At 49.0% G+C, this 21233-nt stretch overlaps 1 protein-coding gene across 1 annotated transcript in view; it reads left to right on the forward strand.

The window, feature by feature from the left end:
- TMEM229B (transmembrane protein 229B) overlaps positions 1 to 4054 on the forward strand; it is a 42700-nt gene extending 38646 nt beyond the window's left edge. The window contains exon 2 of the mRNA XM_073673310.1: positions 719 to 4054. Coding sequence (XP_073529411.1) covers positions 741 to 1220 — 480 coding nt within the window. The 5' untranslated portion in view covers positions 719 to 740 and the 3' untranslated portion in view covers positions 1221 to 4054. The remainder of the gene's footprint in view (positions 1 to 718) is intronic.
- The last annotated feature ends 17179 nt before the right edge of the window (positions 4055 to 21233 follow it).

The raw sequence follows: 21233 nt of genomic DNA on the forward strand, positions 1-21233 counted from the left end.
AGACCACTGGTGGGCAGGAGGCCAGGAACCGGTAGTAGATGTTCTGGAGACAACAGGCGGACAGGAGACCAGGAAAAGGTAGCAGTAGTCCTAGAGACCGCAGGAAAACAGGAGACCAATTATCAGGTAGTGAAGGTACTGGTGACTGCAAACGGACAGTAGATTGGGAACAAGTAACAGAGCTCCTGGAGGATGCAAGCACACAGGACTCTAAAATACTAAAAGTCTTAACACCAAGACAGAGGTGTGTGTATTGGTAGGCCTTATATAGGCTCAGGCAGACGATCACATGGGATCTTGCCAGTCTATCTGAAAAGCCCGACTTGGATAAAAACAGAATTCAGTGGACCGGGGTAAGGGAAGCAAACAACAATTCCGGAACAAGTGAACGAGATTATTACTTATTCAAAGGATGGGTGATAACTTGTTTATCCTATTGCTCTTTTCTATCTCTATGCGACTGCTAGATATAGCCAAGTACAACCTTTGCCTATCTTCGTCAGTCCCATAGAGAATGAATGGAGCAATGGTGCACATACCTGGTCGCTACTTCATTCAGATGGGACATTTCAGAGTTCCGGTCTTGGGCCCTATGGATAGGCGATAATGTTTAAAGATGGGAATAATCCTTTAACTCTTGTTTTAAATTCCACCTAGGACATGTTGTGTATTTTTTGTCATGATCTTTAATATTTTGATTATTTTTTTCCTTTCTCAGGATGTGATCTTCCACCAAAACAATGACAGTCCAAAAGCAGAAATCTGCAAGTCTCAGTGGACTCTGGCGTTGGTACATATATGCAATCCATGGACTTTTATGTGAAATATTGTTTACAGCAACCTGGAATTTGGCTGCCACCTCCAGCTGGAAACTGATCGGTGTGAGCAGCATTTGGGCAATTTTTATATACGGAACTGCAATATTCATCATAGAGAAAATGTCACTCTATCTGGACGGAAAATGTCACCTTCTTATTAGATGTATTCTATACACTCTCTGGACATATGCCTGGGAGTTCTCCACTGGTTTTCTACTACACATATTTAATTCCTGCCCATGGGATTACTCACATTTCAATGGAAACTTTATGGGGCTCATTACTATGGAGTATGCAATACCTTGGTATTTCGGTTGCATGATAGCCGAAAAAGTGGTGATCAAAAATACACTTAGACTAAAATTTATCCAGAATGACCATAAAAATTGCAAAAAACAATAAATTTTTTTTACATAAAATAACATGGTAATAGCCCTAGAATGAGATTTTCATCTCCAATATCCATGGCATGTCCACACACTATGCTCTAAAGATGCAACTTCTGAGTCCAACACCTATGTTCAAAACGAGGACCTGTGAAAGGAGAGGGGGAACTGTGCATAGGCAACAATCTCTTCGCTTCTATAAAAGTTCTGAAAAATGTAGCTCACGCTTGTCCAGCTATTTTCAGAACTGTTGCAAAGAATTGTGTAACTGCCTGGACAATTTTCTAATAATATTTTGTGAAGAATTACCTTGTTGTATTCTACGTGAACTATGGAGCTAGGAGTTTGGCATTATGTCCTATGCCAAAAATCTTTAAATAATGAATGTAGTGCCTTAACATTAGTCTATTATTTTTTTTACTTTAAGACTATTGTGTTATGGTTTTATATTTACTGAATGCACAATATGTTTCTTAAAGAAATGTTGAAATATTTAGAGCAGAAAACACAGTGTGTGTGTGGTGCACAGTGCACAACAAGAGTTCTGTCTTTCTAAAGAATATATTGTGTACCACCTACTACCTCTTCATTCCAAGATGTGAGTTCCACTTTTTTTAACATTGAAACAGAAAAATATTCTCCTACTGCCCTGCCGGGATCTTCCTGTATAATAACAGAACCATAAAGCATAAACTCCCCACGCTTCTTGCTATTGAATCTGAAGCATTATTCCTCAGTCGGTAGTCCCTAGGCTTACATGTCATGGTTTTGTACAGACCTATGCAAAAGTTTTGAACAGGTGTGGAAAAATGTTGCAAAGCAAGAAAGCTTTCAAAAATAGAAGAGTTAATACTTTATTTTTTTGCAATTAACAGAATGCAAAGTGAATGAACAAAACAGAAATCTAAATCACATCAATATTTTGAATGTCTGTCCTTTGCCTTCAAAACAGCATCAATTCTTCTAGTTACACTTGCTCAGTTTTTGAAGGAACCTGGCAAGAAGGTTGCTCCAAACATCATGGAGATCGTCTCTAGATGTCGCTTGTGCAAATTCTTCAGTCGCTTCATGTAATCCTAGACAGACTGGATGATGTTGAGACCTGGGCTCTGTGGGACCATATCTTTAATTCCAGGACTCCTTGTTCTTCTTTACGCTGAAGAAAGTTCTTAATGATATTGGCTGTATGATTGGGATCATTGTTCTGCTGTAGAATAAATGTAGAGGCGATCAGATGCCTCCCTTATGGTATTACATGATGGATAAGTATCTGCCTATATTTCTCAGAATTGAGAACCCCATTATTGTTGATCTAACTCAATTTGCTAAAATGCAGCTCCAAACTTACAAGGACCCTTCACCATGCTTCACTGTTTCCTGCAGACACTCATTATTGTACCACTCTCCAGCACTTCAGGTACAAACTGCCTTTTGTTACAGTCAAATATTGGTATTACAAATTTTAATTCATCTCTCCAGAGCATCTGTTGCCATTTTCCTGCACCAAATTTTTCATGCATAGTTGAGTCACTTGGCCTTGTTTCCATGTCAAAGGTATTATTTTTGGCTGAATTTTTTCCCATGAAGACCACTTCTCGACGGACTTTTTCAAACAGTAGATGGGTGTAGCTGGGTCCCATTGGTTGCTACTAGTTCTGAGCTGATGGCATTGCTGGATATCGCCTGATTTTGAAGGGAAGTAAGCATGTTGTGTCTTTCATCTGCTGCACTACATTTCCTTTGCCAATCACTAATTCTACAGCCCTCAATGTTGCTCATTTATTGGTGTCCTCAAGGCTTTAACATACCGGCAGATACTGTTATGTTCTGCAACTTAGAACTAAGGAATAGGAGGGAAAAGCTGTCCTTGCACTGAGACTCAGCTTTACTCTACGCTGGGGTGGGTGCCCTATTCCTTGTGAATAGCCCCACCAAAACTCCTGCACTGAACTCAAAAGAAGACCTGTAGGAAAGGGAAAGGGGTCCCTAAAAGATCTAAGGACTGAGAGCAAAGGCAGGAGACCTCCTAACAGAAAAGTTAGGGTCCATCTCAAAACCATCACAAGAGACAAAATAACCCAAAAACTAATTTTCTAGACAGCAAACTGACACTTCTCCAATTTAGCAAAGAGTGTGTTAACTCTCAGTATCTGAAGAACTAAGCGGACTCTCAGCCAATGAGACTCAAGATCTGATGAATAAATCAAAATGTCATCCAGATAAACAATAACACTCCTACCAATCAAGGGTCTCAGAATCTCATTGATGAAATTTTGAAAAAATGCAGGGGCGTTAGAGTGTCACCCCAGGTCTGGATGCCACAAACATTAAAGGCTGTGTCTGAGAGCAGGAGGGAGGTTCCCTGGTCAGGGACCATTAGCATGCAGCACCTCCTGTCCCAGGCCAGTAGGGGGAGCAGGCTGCCCCTATAAAAGCTGGAACTGGGGCAGGGTTAGAGAGACCAGAACCCACGTCTGAAGTGACCAGAAGGGTTCCTTAGAGGAAAGGACAGGTCAGCAGCAGCTGAGGAGTCCGTGAGGCAGAGGAGAGACTGCGAGCCAGGGACAGAGGTGACGAGAGCCGGTCTTGGCTGAGAGAAGCGCACAACCGGACATTGGGGTCCGAGGCTGGCAGGGATGCAAGCCCAGCAGCAGAGAACCAACCAGCGAGGGATTTCAGGTCACTTGGCCTAAGAAGCCTGGAGGCTCCGCCACACAGAGGGACCAGTACAGCAGGAGAAAGCAAAAGGTACCTAAGGCCCGAGTCGCAAGCCATACAGGCAAAGTACACGGCCAGCTCAGGGACGTGGGCTATTACACCACGAAGAGGGGGATAGTCAGAAAGAGCATAGAGAGAACGGTAGGCCTACACACTCACCCTGACCAGTGGGGCTCGCCCGAATGCTCTCAGATACCCAGGCCCACTCCTAACTGGTACTCCTGTTGGGTCAGTATTAACATCTACAATAAAGACCCTGGACTGTTTGAAGCGGACTCTGAACTCTTACTATTGCGGCCTGCACTATCACCCCCAGCATCCACCTACACTGCCCTAAGGCTACACTCTTCCCGTGGGGAGTTATCCTACCCCTGTGCTGCACACCAACACCAGCCTCAGCGGTCTGCCTTGTAGCGGCGGTTATCCCTGACCGCAATCCACGGGTGGCGTAGTCGGACATTCACAAAACACTGATAAATAGACTGCCACCATTTGGTCTGACCAACCTGAGCCATGGGATCGGGTTGCCACTACTACTCCCAGCATCGTACAGAAGCCCGGTTCCGGGTACCCCACTGCCCAGGGGGCGAGTCATTAGTAAGCCCAAAAGGCATCACCAAACACTTAAAATGTCTTTCCGGGGTGTTAAATGCTGTCTTCCATTCATCTCTGTCCTTCACCCGCAGCAAATTATATGCCCCACAAAGGTCAATCTTAGAAAACCATTTATCTCCGGTCAATTGGTTAAACAAATTCGGAATAAGTGGTAACGGGTAAGGATTGAGCACAGTGATCTTATTAATCTCCCGAAAATCCAGACATAGCTTAAGACCCCCATCCCTCATTTTGACAAAAAGAATACAACCACCACAGGAGACTTAGAGGGTCTTATGTGACCTGCAGCTAGTCTGAAGGTATTCCTTCAAAGCCTCCCTCTCGGGAATTGTCAGATTAAACCACCGGCTCTTAGGGAGCTTAGCATCAGGGACGAAGTCAATAGAGCAATCGTAATCTCTATAAGGTGGTAAAGCTTTCGACTCCACCTCTGAAAAAACCCTCCAAAAATCCTGAATGGGTTCAGATAACTCCTCCTTCACAACAGCCACAATGTGAACATTACAACACTTACCATAACACCCCTGACACAAGGATCTTATGGAACCAGGCGACCAGTCCAGCAAAGGATTATGCACTTTTAACCAGGGCAACCCCAGGATGACCAGGGAAGGCAACTTAGCAAGTACAAATAAGTCAATCTGTTCCTGATGTTCCATATTTATAGTAAGCGGAAACCCAGTGACCTTTCGAAGAATGCTCCCATGCTCCAGGGGAGTATTATCAATCGTCACCACAGGAAAAGGAGATGACAAAGGTTCAGAATCAAGTTCAAGAAATTGCTGATCAATCAAATTAAGTGCAGAACCACAATTCACCATAACCTGAAACGCAATCAAACGACCCTGACAAGTGGTATTACCAGGAAAAAACACCCCAGCAGAACATAAAAACGCAATGCGAATGGGACTGAGATTTCTACTGACCATTTTTTTTTCTTTCCTTAAGCGAACCTCACACTGCTTTAAAAAATGACCAGCCTTACCGCAATACAAGCAACATCCCTCAGAGAACCTCCTGTCCCTCTCCCTGGAATGGGATGACATTGCCCCGACCTGCATAGATTCCCCAGTGTTGGCAGGAATGTCAATCCAAACAACAGAATCCAACAATACAGGAAACTTCTCCGCATTCTGTCTAGCCCTCAACCTTCTATCCACACGGATAGCTAACTGCATGGCAACTTGCAGAGTATCAGGTGCAGGGAATGAAATGAGCAAATCTTTAACCCTTTCACTCAAGCCTGACAGAAACTGAAACTTGAGTGCAGGGTAATTCCACCTGACCTCTGCAGACCATCGTCTGAACAGGGTGCAATAACTCTCAGCATCAAGAGAACCCTGTCTGAGCTCTGCTTCTGCTGATGCAACCTGATCAGGATCATCATATAGCAAACCCATGGCATCAAAAAATGCCTCCACAGACCTCAGACAATGATCATCAGGAGACAAGGAAAACGCCCAGATTTGAGGTTCCTTACGCAATAGAGACATAATAATTCCTACACGCTGTAGTTCGCTACCAGAAGATCTAGGTCTGAGCCGAAAATACAACAAACAAGCATTTTTAAATGAAAAAAAATCCAGTCGTTTCCCCAAGAAACACTCAGGTAATCCTACCTTAGGTTTTTCATAGCATTCTGCAGGGTATTTACTCATGTACTGCTGAAGATTGGCAACCTCCAGAGTCAGCCCTTGCAAGCGTTGAGCAAGCTCCTGGATGGTACACATACTGAAGAAAATCCAGGAAGAGGAGAGGAGAAGAAAAAAAAAAACACCTTTTTTTTTTTAAACGCGGCTGGACATACTGTTATGTTCTGCAACTTAGAACTAAGGAATAGGAGGGAAAATCTGTCCCTGCACTGAGACTAAGCTTAACCCTACGCTGGGGTGGGTGCCCTATTCCTTGTGAATAGTCCCACCGAAACTCCTGCACCTGACTCAAACAAAGACCTGTAGGAAAGGAAAAGGGGTTCCTAAAAGATCTAAGGACTGGGAGCAAAAGCAGAAGACCTCCTAACAGAAAAGTTAGTTGCAGAAACAAAAATTAAAGGAAACAAAACTGGTGGAACAAGAAGTCCCAAGATAACAATAGTCTAAAGCAAGAAGAACTAAACCAGGCTACTTAGCCAGAGCATGGGCATTACAACACTGATGTCCAGCAGGAAATGGGGACTAGGTGCTAGGTAATAAAGAGTGTAGAAATCACGTGACCAAGAAACCCAGCGCCAGAGGAAAAGACTAGAAGCCAGCAAACCACAACAAGATGGCCGATAGTAAAACAACACATATTCTAACAGATACTTATTCATGATGCAATTCCATCAGTTGGGCGCCTGATTGACTCCAAATTTATTCTGAAGCAGAACAAACACCAAAAGCATACAGCCAATGTCATTAAAAACTATCTTCAGAGCAAAGAAGAACAAGGAGTCTTGGAAGTGATGACATAACTGAGTTTCGTCAGTCATTTTCATCAGATTTTCATCAGTGTCATCAGAGTTTGGTCAAAGTTTCATCAGTTTTTTTCAGTGGTTCTCCACCTTCTCCTACCTATCAGTCAGTGAAAAATGGACAGCACACGCATGGCATTTGAGTGCCAGCTGATTTTTTCACTGACACATATGTAGGGGGCTGGGCGTAATGAAGACGTCGAGTTGAAGATGGGGTTAATAATTGTGAAATACCTATGGCTGATTATTGTATGCCGGTTCTCCTATAGGTTTAACCTAAGGCCGTCCCTGGGAAGCGGGAGGTCTGCCCAGAAGGGGGAGCCATACTATAGAGATAGGGATTTAGTACACTACACTGCTTAGACATTAGGTAGTTAATACAGGGGTTACATCATTAGCTGGGAGGGGTTTAGAGTTGTTTTATAGAAAATCATTTCCGGGTTGCAGTCAGTTGGGGGGGAATGAGTAGTGAGGAGCATTAGGCAGTGAATGCCTGCCATTAGGGGAGGTATGTGTCAGGCCACTCCATCCCTGGGTTCAAGATTCAAGTGCACAGGACCAGTGTAGGTTCTGTTCCATATACAGAGAGAGAGACGGAGTTTGGAGGAAGACTGAGCAGACAGTAAAACAGACTCCATCAGCAGTAGCAGCAGTGAAGAAGTGTTTTTCTTGTGCAGGTTATCAGAACAGAATGAGGACACATTCGAGATGGAATCTGGACACCGGCACAGTCCTAGGCTCATGGCCTGTCAGAGGTACTCAAGACGAGGCATCTATATCCCTGGAGGGGAGATTCTCAGCTGGGTTGCAGAAGAAGTGGATTATGTTAGAGACACGCCCACTGGGCCGTGGGGTACTCGACAGCCAGGCCTATGGCTGCTTGCTGGGATTACCACGGTGGCTGGCCCGGTTCGTGACCCAGGGCGGTCAGTAAAATGACAAAACAAAAAGGGGAAAGTTTGTATGGGATAGGGGGTATATTCGTGACGCCACCTGTAGATTCTGGTGAGGTTCACCAGCGCTGCGGCAGTCCTCTGAGGCCAGGCCGGTGTTCTGGCAGCCTAGTTGGTGTAGATCCCCACAGGTGGAGCGGGGCCTCAGGGCAGGGTAGATGGAGGAACGCAGGACAGAGGGGACCCAGCCGGGTCAGAGAAAGGATAGGCACACACAACGGTTCACTTCAGTACCTTTACTGGTGGTTAGTGTTGAGCATTCCAATACTGAAATATCGGGTATCGGCCGATATTCGCGGTATCGGAATTCCGATACTTAATTCCGATACTTTTGGAATATCGTATACCGGAATCGGAAGTTGCCATAATGCAATGAGCCAGTTTCATTTTATTCAGCCAATGAGGATCCTAAGAAGTGTGGGCACATCCTGTTAGGCATGTAGGCATGTTAACTAATGGCATAGCTGTGATTGGCTGCTGAAATGATGTCATGATTAGTGTTGAGCCACCCCCGTAGTGTTCGGGTTCGGTTCGGTTCGTCGAACACCGGGATGTTCGAGGAACTGTTCGTCGAACTGTTCGTCGAACACCTTAGAACACCGTCGAACACCGTTAAAACCAATGGCAGGCAAACAAAAACACATAGAAACACATAGAAAACACCTGCAAAGGTGTCCAAAAGCTGACAAACTGCTCAGAAGACACTCTCTTTAAAAAAGCCGGCCGGCAAATTCAGCAGCGGCATACACCGGTACCCGACAATTTAGACAAGAAGGAATAGAGCATCACACATAGATTAGATAGATAGAAACATGTCAGTCACACATATAAGAAGCACAGTGACAGTGTTGGTTACTGCACTTGTCATTTAGTGTAAAGGATTTATTAAAAAAAATATTAGTGTTTTCATGCACCGTCTCTTTAAAAAAGCCGGCCGGCAATTCAGCATCTGTACCCGACAATTTAGAACAGAAAGAATAGAGCTTCACACATAGATTAGATAGATAGAAACATGTCAGTCACATATATAATAAGTACAGTGATAGTGTTGCTTACTGTACTTGTCATTTAGTGTAAAGGATTTATTTAAAAAAATAATAGTGTTTTCATGCACTGTCTCTTTAAAAAAGCCGGCCGGCAATTCAGCAGCGGTACCCGACAATTTAGAACAGAAAGATAGAGCATCACACATAGATTAGATAGATAGAAACATGTCAGTCACATATATATGAAGTACAGTGATAGTGTTGGTTACTGTACTTGTCATTTAGTATTAAAATAAAGGATTTATTATTAAAAAAATTGGCGTGGGGTTCCCCTTAATTTTAGGCTCTAGCGGAGGTTAAGCAGACGGCTGGGGCAGATGTTTGAAGCCTGGGAAGGGGGTAATACCCACGGAGCTTCCCAGGCTACTAATATCAGCCCCCAGCTGAATACATAGCCTTTACTAGCTATTAAAATGGGGGACCCCCCCAAAAAAATGACGTGGGGTCCCCCCTAATTTAATAGCTAGCAAAGGCTAGGCAGACAGCTGGGGGCTGATATTAATAGCCCAGGAAGGGAGCCATGAATATTGGCCCCCTCCCAGGCTAGAAACACCAGCCGTCAGCTGCCCCAGAAATGGCGCATTCATAGGATGCGCCAATTCTGGCACTTAGCCTCGCTCTTCCACGCTGCCCTGGTGCGGTGGCAGGGGGTAATAGGGTTGGGGTTGATGTCAGCTTATAATGCCAGCTGACATCAAGCCCAGGTTAGTAATGGAGAGGCGTCTATAAGACACCCCCATTACTAACCCCATAGTCAAAGTTAAAAAAAACACAAACACCCAGAATAAAGTCCTTTAATTGAAATAAAGACACAATCCTTTATTGTTCTAAATTAAACCATACTTACCATCACGCCCATTCCAGCTGAAGCCAACGATCTCCTGCAATAAAAGAAAAATAATAAAGCAACCTCATCCTTACCTTTCCATGGTTCCCACGACAGCTTCAGCTCTGCTACATCGAGATGACAGGCTGGACCGCAGCAGAACGCTGCCATCCAGCCTGTCATCCCGCAGACACTGAGAAGCGCAGGCTTGCTTGCGCTGCTCAGCGTCTCTCTGTGACGACATCCAGATGAGCCGAGTTCATGTCCAATGAACTCGGCTCACCTCATGCACGTCACTGACAGCGTGGGAAAATTCTCCTGCACTCAGCGCTTCAGCGTGAGAATTTTCCCACGCTGTCAGTGACGTGCATGAGGTGAGCCGAGTTCATTGGACATGACCTCGGCTCATCTGGATGCCGTCACAGCGAGACAGTGAGGAGCGCAAGCATGCCTGCGCTTCTCAGTGTCTGCGGGATGACAGACTGGATGGCAGCGTTCTGCTGTGGTCCAGCCAGTCATCTCGATGTAGCAGAGCTGAAGCTGTCGTGGGAACCATGGAAAGGTAAGGATGAGGTTGGTTTATTATTTTTCTTTTATTGCAGGAGATCGTTGGCTTCAGCTGGAATGGGTGTGATGGTAAGTATGGTTTAATTTAGAACAATAAAGAATTGTGTCTTTATTTCAATTAAAGGACTTTATTCTGGGTGTTGTGTTTTTTTTAAATACTTTACTAGAAATTCATGGCGGTCATGTCTAATACTGGCGTGACCCCATGAATTTTGGGCTTGGGGTCAGCTGATAATACCAAGCTGGCCCTAACCCCTTTATTACCCAGTGAGCCACCGCACCAGGGCCCTGGATGAGTTGGGTACAGCGCCAGAAGATGGCGCTTCTATGAACGCGCCATTTTCCGGGGTGGCTGCGGACTGCAATTTGTAGCGGGGGGGGGCCCAGAAAGCTTGGGCCTCCCTGCGCTGCAGATTCCAGCCCCCAGCTGCCTAGTTGTACCTGGCTGGACACAAAAATAGGGCGAAGCCCCACGTACTTTTTTTTTAATTATTTCATGAAATTCATGAAATAATTAAGAAAAAAAGGCCTTCCCTATATTGTTGTGTCCGGCCAGGTACAAATAGGCAGCTGGTGGTTGGGGGCAGCCCGTTCCTGCCTGCTGTACCTGGCTGGACACAAATATAGTGCGAAGCCCCACTTCAATTTTTTTTAATTATTTCATGAAATTCATGAAATAATTAAGAAAAAAAGGGCTTCCCTATATTGTTGTGTCCGGCCAGGTACAAATAGGCAGCTGGTGGATGGGGGCAGCCCGTTCCTGCCTGCTGTACCTGGCTGGACACAAATATAGTGCGAAGCCCCACTTCAATTTTTTTAAAAAATTTCAGGAAATTCATGAAATAATTTAAAAAAAATTGACGTGGGGCTTCGCACTATATTTGTGTCCAGCCAGGTACAGCAGGCAGGAACGGGCTGCCCCCAACCACCAGCTGCCTATTTGTACCTGGCCGGACACAACTGTGGCACCCCAGGGGTCTGGTTTTCCACAGTAATGTAATGTTATGTCTGAGAGCAGGTGGGAGGTCCTTTGGTCAGGGATCCTGTGCATGCCACACCTCCTGCCCAGTCTTGGGAGGGGAAGAACTTCCCCTGTATAAACCCGGGGCTGAGGCAGGGTGAGTCAGACAAGGAGAGTGGAGACAAGAAGCAGCATAGGAAACAGGAGAGTTCCAAGGAGTCAGGGGCTGGCAGCTGCAGCGCTCGCCCTGACTAAGAAGATTCTTTACCGGACCCGGAGTCCGAGGCTGTGGGGACTAACTTCTACCCAGCAGCAGAATCCGTCAGGCAGGGGATTTCAGGTCCTCTGGCCCAGAAGCCCGAAGGCACGGTCACACGCGTGGGACCAGCACCGCCATCGTGGAGCGGAAGCCATTAGAAGGCCCCGAGTCACCGGCCATACGGGTGAGCACCACACGGTACACTCAGGGACGTGGGCTACTTACATCAGCTTCTAGCAAGGTAGCCAGAAGAGTACAGTCAGTTTGTGAGGCCTACAACTACGCCTGGCCAGGGGAGATCCCATCTGCTCAAAGACTGACCAGGCCCCGTTTGCTAGCAAGTACTCCGGGAGGGTCTATCGTTGTTACCAGTAAAGACCCTGAACTACACCGTACCGTCTCTGAGTGGTTCCTGCTACCCCCATCATCCACGTCGGCTGCCCTGAGGCCATACCCCTCCCGTTGGGGGTTATACTATCACGCTGCACAATCCTACCACCGGCCTCAGCGGTCTGCCCTGCAGCAGCAGCTCCCTGGCTTCACTCAACGGGTGGCGTAGTCATCAACTATTTACTACTAATAGACTGCCGTCTAGTTTGACTCCCTGGGCACGGACCGGGTCACCGCCACGAGACTACAACCCTCCACTGATCCGGCTCCGGGTAGGCTCCCGCATGCGCAACGCAGCGCGACACAGGCCCAGGGGCGCGTCAACTTTGGCGTAGTCGGCAGGATTTCGTGCCCGCAACCACCGGGTACTGCGTGCCTGAAAAGCAAAGACTGTTCAAACTTACCAGTGGTGAAGATTCCCGCTATCCGTGGAGGTTTCCCGCCATCCGGCGCCATCTTCTACCTTCTTCCCGCCATCCGCGAAGTTTTCCCGCCATCCGGCGCCATCTTCGACCTTCTTCCCGCCATCCGTGGAGTTTTCCCGCCATTGGACGCCATCTTGAGGATGCCGCGCGGGAAGAAGAGGGGCGTGGACTCCGAAAGCGCGCGAGAACTGAAGCCCCGCCTCACGTCCGGACGTTGCGTAAGGTCCTGGAAGGAGCCCAGCAGACGCCGACGTCACAGGAGCGCGACGGAAGGTCCTCAACCCTGACGATCCACTGCGGAGCCGCGGCCTACGGAAGAGGATCATCGCAAGGTAGGCCACGGTCCACTAGGGGGGAGGAAGATGTCGGATACGGAGGAGAGCTTCACTGCCCCAACCCCCGCCAGCGCTACCGCTGCTGCAGTTATGCCCTTCACCATGCCCTATATCCCGGGAGCAGCTTGGCTACCCCAGTACTCAGGGGAGTCACATACCCTGCATGACTTTAGAGAAAAGCTGGATAGCCTCTTCCAGGTGTACCCCCTCACAGAAGAGCAAAAAGTGAGCATCCTGGTGGCCCAACTAACCGGGGCAGCCAAAAGGGAAGTAAAATCCTGGCCACCTGGGAGGAAGACTGTCGCAGGGATACTAACCCGGCTGAAGGACACCTTTGATACCCGCACCTCAGCCGAGATTAAGCTTAGATTCTACGGGTGCAAGCAGCGAGCGCATGAGAGTATAAGGGACTATGCACTAAACCTACAAGAGGCCCTGAGGGCCATAAAGCAGACCGACCCTGATGGGGTGGGAAACGAGGACAGGCTGTTGACTGAACAATTTATAGAGGGTTTATATTGCAATGCCCACCGAACCCAGTTGCGGGCAATGGCCTTACAGGATCCCCATCTGGACTTTGCACAGTTCAAGGACAGAGCCATCCGGGTGCTCCGAGAACCGGCACCAGGTGGCGTTGTGACCCACAGACGCCCCACTACCACTTACTACCAGGAGGCGGCGCCCTTGTCAGCAGGGCCTGTGGGAGCTGATGCGCAGGCTTTGGACAATGACCCGGCTCCAGACTTACACCATCAGGTCCAAGAGCTAGCTAAGAGCGTTGCTGCGCTAACCCGAACTGTGCAGTCTTTACAGGTTTCCACCCCAGGGAAGATCCAGCTGGCATCCGGACCGGAGGACATCCCGTGGCGTCGACCAAGGAGGACCCCACCGGCCAGAGGAAGACCCAGTGACCGATACAGCGAGGACGGACGACCCATCTGCCGCCGCTGCAATCGACCCGGACATATGGAAAGGTACTGTTCTTTAAACGGGCACAACCTGGGGTAGAGGGCCAACCCCCAGGAAAAAGATCACCAGGCCCATCGAACTGGCGCGACAGATATGTGGGAGGACGTCCAGTCTTGCCTGTGGTACTGGATGGCATTCCCATGAGTGCCCTACTGGATACCGGGTCACAGGTCACCACCATCCCGTACGTGCTCTTCAAGCAGTACTGGAATGACTCGGATATTACCCACTACCCTGACGACGACTTGAGTATCATCGCCAGCAATGGCCAGCCCGTGCCACAGATCGGATTTAAGGAGGTGGCCCTCAAAATCGGTAGAGTCGAACTGGCCGCACAGGGACTGATCATTGTAGATATTGATAAACATGAGAGTCACCCAAAAATAACTCTAGGAACTAACGTAATTGAAAATTGTCTTGCAGAGGTGATTTTCCTTTTACAGCAGGTTGCCAAGAACGCCAGCTCCGGCGAGCAGCGGGTGCTCCAGAAAGAGATCCGGGCACTGATGCAACGGCAACAAGTGGAACTCTCCGGCGGTGAGATTGGTAGCGTAAGAATGTGTGACCCTTTTCCTATTGCCATGCCCCCAAAAAGTGAAATGATGATTTGGTGCCGGGCAGCTATTGGTCTGAGAGGAAGAGATTACCAGGCAATGGTAGAACCAGTTTACTCAGACAGTAGGCCCACCATTTTGACAGCACGGGGGGTGGTCAATGTACGCCATGGGAGGGTGCCCATTCGCATAATAAATATCGGGGAGAGGGAAGTGTACCTGCCCCGGTATGCCACGCTAGCCAAATTATATACCACTAATCAAAATTCTATACAATCTGTGGAACCCTTGCCTCCATCTCACCCGGAGGAAGGTAACGGCTCTAAGAAAGACATGGAGGACTGGTGTCAGCAACTACATTTGGGTACTGATTCCACTCCCTCACATCAGAAACAAGGAGTCTATCGGGTGGTTCAAGAGTATGAGAGAGTGTTTAGTAAACACCCGTTAGACTTCGGGCGAGTCAAGGGGGTAGAACACCGCATCCCCACGGGAGATCATCCTCCCATAAAATAGAGGTATCGACCCGTACCCCCTGCACATTACCAACACGCCAAGGGGATGCTTAGAGACATGAAGGAGGCTGGGGTAATCCGGGATAGCTGTAGCCCCTGGGCAGCCCCACTAGTTTTAGTCAAAAAGAAAGACAACACCATGAGGATGTGTGTAGATTACCGGAAAATCAACCGTATCACACACAAGGATGCGTACCCCTTACCAAGGATAGAGAAGTCATTGGCTGCTTTAAGATCTGCTAACTTCTTCTCTACCTTGGATCTCACTAGCGGGTACTGGCAGGTTCCTGTAGCAGAGGCGGACCGGGAGAAGACCGCATTCACCACCCCGATGGGACTTAGTGAGTTCACCTGCATGCCGTTCGGACTCTGCAACGCCCCAGGAACCTTCCAACGATTAATGGAGTGCTGTCTGGGCCACAGAAACTTCGAGACGGTCCTGTTGTACCTGGACGATGTCATCGTATACTCCAAAACTTATGAGGACCACCTGAAACACCTGGCGGAGGTGTTCGAAGCTCTGGCGAGTTACGGCCTAAAGGTGAAACCCTCCAAGTGTCACCTCCTGAAACCAAAGGTGCAAAACCTGGGACACGTGGTGAGCGCTGACGGAGTGGCTCCCGACCCCGATAAGATCACCGCAATTAAGGGATGGCCAAGCCCCTCCAGCGTAAAAGAAGTGCGGCAGTTCCTAGGGTTGGTAGGCTACTACCGAAGGTTTATTCCCGGTTTCACCAAAAAGGCAGCGCCTATGCAGGACCTCCTGATAGGCCAGTCCCGGAAGGCCAAGAACCAGAAGCCGCCCTTCAAATGGGAAGAGCTAGAAGAAGAGTCCTTCCGCCAGCTGAAGATGGCCCTCACGGGGGATGAAATCTTGGCGTACCCAGACTATAGCCAGCCCTTCATCCTCTACACCGACGCCAGTAACATCGGGCTAGGAGCCGTACTATCCCAGATTCAGCAGGGGAGAGAACGAGTGATCTCCTATGCCAGCCGAAAACTGCGACCCACCGAAAGGAACCCCGAGAATTACAGCTCATTTAAGCTAGAGTTCCTGGCAGTGGTATGGGCAGTCACCGAGCGCTTTAGGCATTACCTCGCTTCTTCCCGGTTCACCGTATACACGGATAACAACCCGTTGATACACCTGGACACGGCAAGACTCGGTGCCCTGGAGCAGAGGTGGATGGCCCGTCTGTCCAACTACGAGTTCACAATCAAATACCGGGCAGGACGCTCCAATACTAACGCGGATGCCCTGTCCAGGATGCCCAACCTGCCGGACGAAGGAGAAGATCCGGAGGGACTGGAAGAAGTTGAACTCCCTGCGTTCCACCGTCATGGGACTATCCAGTATTCCCACCGGGTAAGGGGTAAACAGGCTGCTACGTTGAACCCCTTACCCCACTACAACTGGGCGGAAACGCAAGACAGCGACCCTGCCGTCCGACTGGTGAAGGAGATGCTGACTCGGCCGGAGGCTCGACTTGAACCAGACGCTCCGGAGGAAGCCAAACAACTATGGGCGGAGAAGAGTCGACTATTCCTTTACAAGGGGAAGTTGTGCCGCAGAATGGTCAACTCCCGGACGCATGAACTACTCTGGCAAGTAGTGGTGCCACGAAGAGACGCAGCCATGGTGATGGAGGCATACCACGACGGAGCTGGACACTTCGGGTGGAAAAAGCTGGAGTTCCTGCTGCGCGAGCGGTTCCACTGGGTAGGCATGAGGGGAACCATCGAGAAGTGGTGCAGAGACTGTGGCCCGTGCAATCTGAGAAGGAAGGACCGGGCCAGCCAGAAGACTCCCCTGCAGTCCATCGTCACCCGGCAACCGTTGGAACTGGTAGCCTTGGATCATGTAAAACTGACCCCAAGCAGAAGTGGCTACGTCTACGCGTTAACCATCGTGGATCATTACTCCCGGTTCTTGGTTGTCGTCCCCGTCAAGGACTTAACGGCTCAAACAGCAGCTAGAGCCTTCCAGCAGCACTTCTGCCGTCCACACGTGTACCCGGACCAAGTGCTGACGGACCAGGGACCTGCCTTTGAAGCGGAGGTCTTCCAGGAATTCTGCAATCTGTATGGCTGCCGGAAGATAAGGACGACACCCTACCATCCGCAAACTAATGGACTTTGTGAAAAAATGAACCAGGTGGTAATGGATCTGCTAAAAACATTGCCCCTGGAAGAACGCAGTTTGTGGCCTGAGAAGTTGCCCGATCTGGTGGACCTATACAACCACATCCCGGTAGGTTCCACCAACTGTACCCCGGCTTACCTAATGAGGGCGAGACCTGGTAAGTTACCTGTTGACCTGGAAATGGGAGTCCTGACACCTGAGGACACTTCACCAGAAACAGACTGGGACACAGAGAGGCAGCAGCAGTACCGGAGAGTACAAGAGAGCGTGGAGCGAAGTCTCTGTCAGGCTAGGGAAAGACAAGAGAAGACTTACAACCAGTATGCTCCCGCTGTTCCCCTGGTACCCGGAGAGCAGGTCTTGAAGAGGAAAAGACGGCTCCACAAGTTGGATGACCAGTGGGAGGAGGACCCGTACACCGTACTGCCCTCAAGCCACGAGAACCCGAAGGTCTGTACCATCAGTAAAGACGGAGGGGAAACCACAGCCATTGTATCCCGGGACCACCTGAAGAAGTGTCCCGAACAACTGAGGAACCCTGAAGAGGAACAAGAAGACCATCGACCCGTGGAAGAAAGGGAAGATATGGTTAGTACCGTGCTCGGGGACTTCCCTCAGTCTTGGACTCAAGTCAATGGTGCAGTTGTGGTACCCGTACTCACCTTCCTCCAACCATCATCCCAAGAACCTACGGAGCAACGGGTAGAGCTGGAAGAACAGCCGGTCCAGGAGGCAGAAGACTCCACACAAGCAGAACAGGAGAATCAACCCTCTGCTTATAGTGAGCCTGCCGTACCCCTAGTGAGACAAAGAGCCGGTAGACAGCTGCCCAGTTTACCCTTGACAGCTCCTACACCCTGTAGTTCAGGGCCAGACAGTCAGCTCCGTAGGTCCACTCGGGCCACTAGAGGCCAGTTACCCGCACGCTGGATAATTTAAAGTGTATAAATTGTTTTATTTATGTTTTTCTGTGTATTGTTGCTTGTGAATAATTTTGTGTTTCCAGTTGTTTTTAGGAAACCTTGGTGGATTTACCGGGAATCCTTGTATATAGTTGGAGCGTAACCCAGGATGGACTAGAGACTGTTAAGGACTCGGGGTAGGACAGACCCCTACCTGGTTACGTCTCCCTGTGTTGGTGAAATGGACACCTTTGCTTTTCTTCAAAGACTGCACCCGGTTGCGGACACGCCGCAACCATCTTATATGTTTTTCTTATTGTGTTGTTATTGTTATACTTTGTTATGTTTTTCTAAATGTGTTTAGTCCCGGAGTACTAAATTTCACTAGGGGGGAATGTGGCACCCCAGGGGTCTGGTTTTCCACAGTAATGTAATGTTATGTCTGAGAGCAGGTGGGAGGTCCTTTGGTCAGGGATCCTGTGCATGCCACACCTCCTGCCCAGTCTTGGGAGGGGAAGAACTTCCCCTGTATAAACCCGGGGCTGAGGCAGGGTGAGTCAGACAAGGAGAGTGGAGACAAGAAGCAGCATAGGAAACAGGAGAGTTCCAAGGAGTCAGGGGCTGGCAGCTGCAGCGCTCGCCCTGACTAAGAAGATTCTTTACCGGACCCGGAGTCCGAGGCTGTGGGGACTAACTTCTACCCAGCAGCAGAATCCGTCAGGCAGGGGATTTCAGGTCCTCTGGCCCAGAAGCCCGAAGGCACGGTCACACGCGTGGGACCAGCACCGCCATCGTGGAGCGGAAGCCATTAGAAGGCCCCGAGTCACCGGCCATACGGGTGAGCACCACACGGTACACTCAGGGACGTGGGCTACTTACATCAGCTTCTAGCAAGGTAGCCAGAAGAGTACAGTCAGTTTGTGAGGCCTACAACTACGCCTGGCCAGGGGAGATCCCATCTGCTCAAAGACTGACCAGGCCCCGTTTGCTAGCAAGTACTCCGGGAGGGTCTATCGTTGTTACCAGTAAAGACCCTGAACTACACCGTACCGTCTCTGAGTGGTTCCTGCTACCCCCATCATCCACGTCGGCTGCCCTGAGGCCATACCCCTCCCGTTGGGGGTTATACTATCACGCTGCACAATCCTACCACCGGCCTCAGCGGTCTGCCCTGCAGCAGCAGCTCCCTGGCTGCACTCAACGGGTGGCGTAGTCATCAACTATTTACTACTAATAGACTGCCGTCTAGTTTGACTCCCTGGGCACGGACCGGGTCACCGCCACGAGACTACAACCCTCCACTGATCCGGCTCCGGGTAGGCTCCCGCATGCGCAACGCAGCGCGACACAGGCCCAGGGGCGCGTCACAACAATATAGGGAAGCCCTTTTTTTCTTAATTATTTCATGAAATAATTTAAAGAAAATTGACGTGGGGCTTCGCCCTGTTTTTGTGTCCAGCCATGTACAACTAGGCAGCTGGGGGCTGGAATCCGCAGCGCAGGGAGGCCCAAGCTTTCTGGGCCACCCCCGCTGCAAATTGCAGTCCGCAGCCACCCCGGAAAATGGCGCGTTCATAGAAGCGCCATCTTCTGGCGCTGTACCCAACTCATCCAGGGCCCTGATGCGGTGGCTCACTGGGTAATAAAGGGGTTAGGGCCAGCTTGGCATTATCAGCTGGCCCTAAGCCCGAAATTCATGGGGTCACGCCAATATTAAACATGACCACCATGAATTTCTAGTAAAGTATTTAAAAAAAACACAACACACAGAAAAAAGTCCTTTAATTGAAATAAACACACAATTCTTTATTGTTCTAAATTAAACCATACTTACCATCACGCCCATTCCAGCTGAAGCCAACGATCTCCTGAAATAAAAGAAAAATAATAAAGCAACATCATCCTTACCTTTCCATGGTTCCCATGAGAGCTTCAGCTCTGCTACATCGAGATGACAGGCTGGACCGCAGCAGAACGCTGCCATCCAGCCTGTCATCCCGCAGACACTGAGAAGCGCAGGCTTGCTTGCGCTCCACAGTGTCTCTCTGTGAGGGCATCCAGATGAGCCGAGTTAATGTCCAATGAACTCGGCTCACCTCATGCACGTCACTGACAGCGTGGGAAAATTCTCCTGCACTCAGCGCTTCAGCGTGGGAGAATTCTCACGCTGAAGCGCTGAGTGCAGGAAAATTCTCCCACGCTGTCAGTGACGTGCAGGAGGTGAGCTGAGTTCATTGGACATGAGCTCACCTTATGCACGTCACTGACAGCGTGGGAGAATTCTCCTGCACTCACCGCTTCAGCGTGAGAATTTTCCCACGCTGTCAGTGACGTGCATGAGGTGAGCCGAGTTCATTGGACATGAACTCGGCTCATCTGGATGTCGTCACAGAGAGACGCTGAGCAGCGCAAGCAAGCCTGCGCTTCTCAGTGTCTGCGGGATGAGAGGCTGGATGGCAGCGTTCTGCTGCGGTCCAGCCTGTCATCTCGATGTAGCAGAGCTGAAGCTGTCGTGGGAACCATGGAAAGGTAAGGATGAGGTTGCTTTATTATTTTTCTTTTATTGCAGGAGATCGTTGGCTTCAGCTGGAATGGGCGTGACGGTAAGTATGGTTTAATTTAGAACAATAAAGGATTGTGTCTTTATTTCAATTAAAGGACTTTATTCTGGGTGTTTGTGTTTTTTTTAACTTTGACTATGGGGTTAGTAATGGGGGTGTCTTATAGACGCCTCTCCATTACTAACCTGGGCTTGATGTCAGCTGGCATTATAAGCTGACATCAACCCCAACCCTATTACCCCCTGCCACCGCACCAGGGCAGCGTGGAAGAGCGAGGCTAAGTGCCAGAATTGGCGCATCCTATGAATGCGCCATTTCTGGGGCGGCTGACGGCTGGTGTTTCTAGCCTGGGAGGGGGCCAATATTCATGGCTCCCTTCCTGGGCTATTAATATCAGCCCCCAGCTGTCTGCCTAGCCTTTGCTAGCTATTAAATTAAGGGGGACCCCACGTCATTTTTTTTGGGGGGTCCCCCATTTTAATAGCTAGTAAAGGCTATGTATTCAGCTGGGGGCTGATATTAGTAGCCTGGGAAGCTCCGTGGGTATTACCCCCTTCCCAGGCTTCAAACATCTGCCCCAGCCGTCTGCTTAACCTCCGCTAGAGCCTAAAATTAAGGGGAACCCCACGACAATTTTTTTAATAATAAATCCTTTATTTTAATACTAAATGACAAGTACAGTAACCAACACTATCACTGTACTTCATATATATGTGACTGACATGTTTCTATCTATCTAATCTATGTGTGAAGCTCTATTCTGTCTGTTATAAATTGTCGGGTACCACTGCTGAATTGCCGGCCGGCTTTTTTAAAGAGACGGTGCATGAAAACACTA

Source organism: Phyllobates terribilis, unplaced genomic scaffold (assembly GCF_046119375.1).
Source record: "Phyllobates terribilis strain yellow unplaced genomic scaffold, ASM4611937v1 Scaffold_3__8_contigs__length_932513732, whole genome shotgun sequence".
In the NCBI taxonomy this organism is placed as follows: Eukaryota; Metazoa; Chordata; class Amphibia; order Anura; family Dendrobatidae; genus Phyllobates; species Phyllobates terribilis.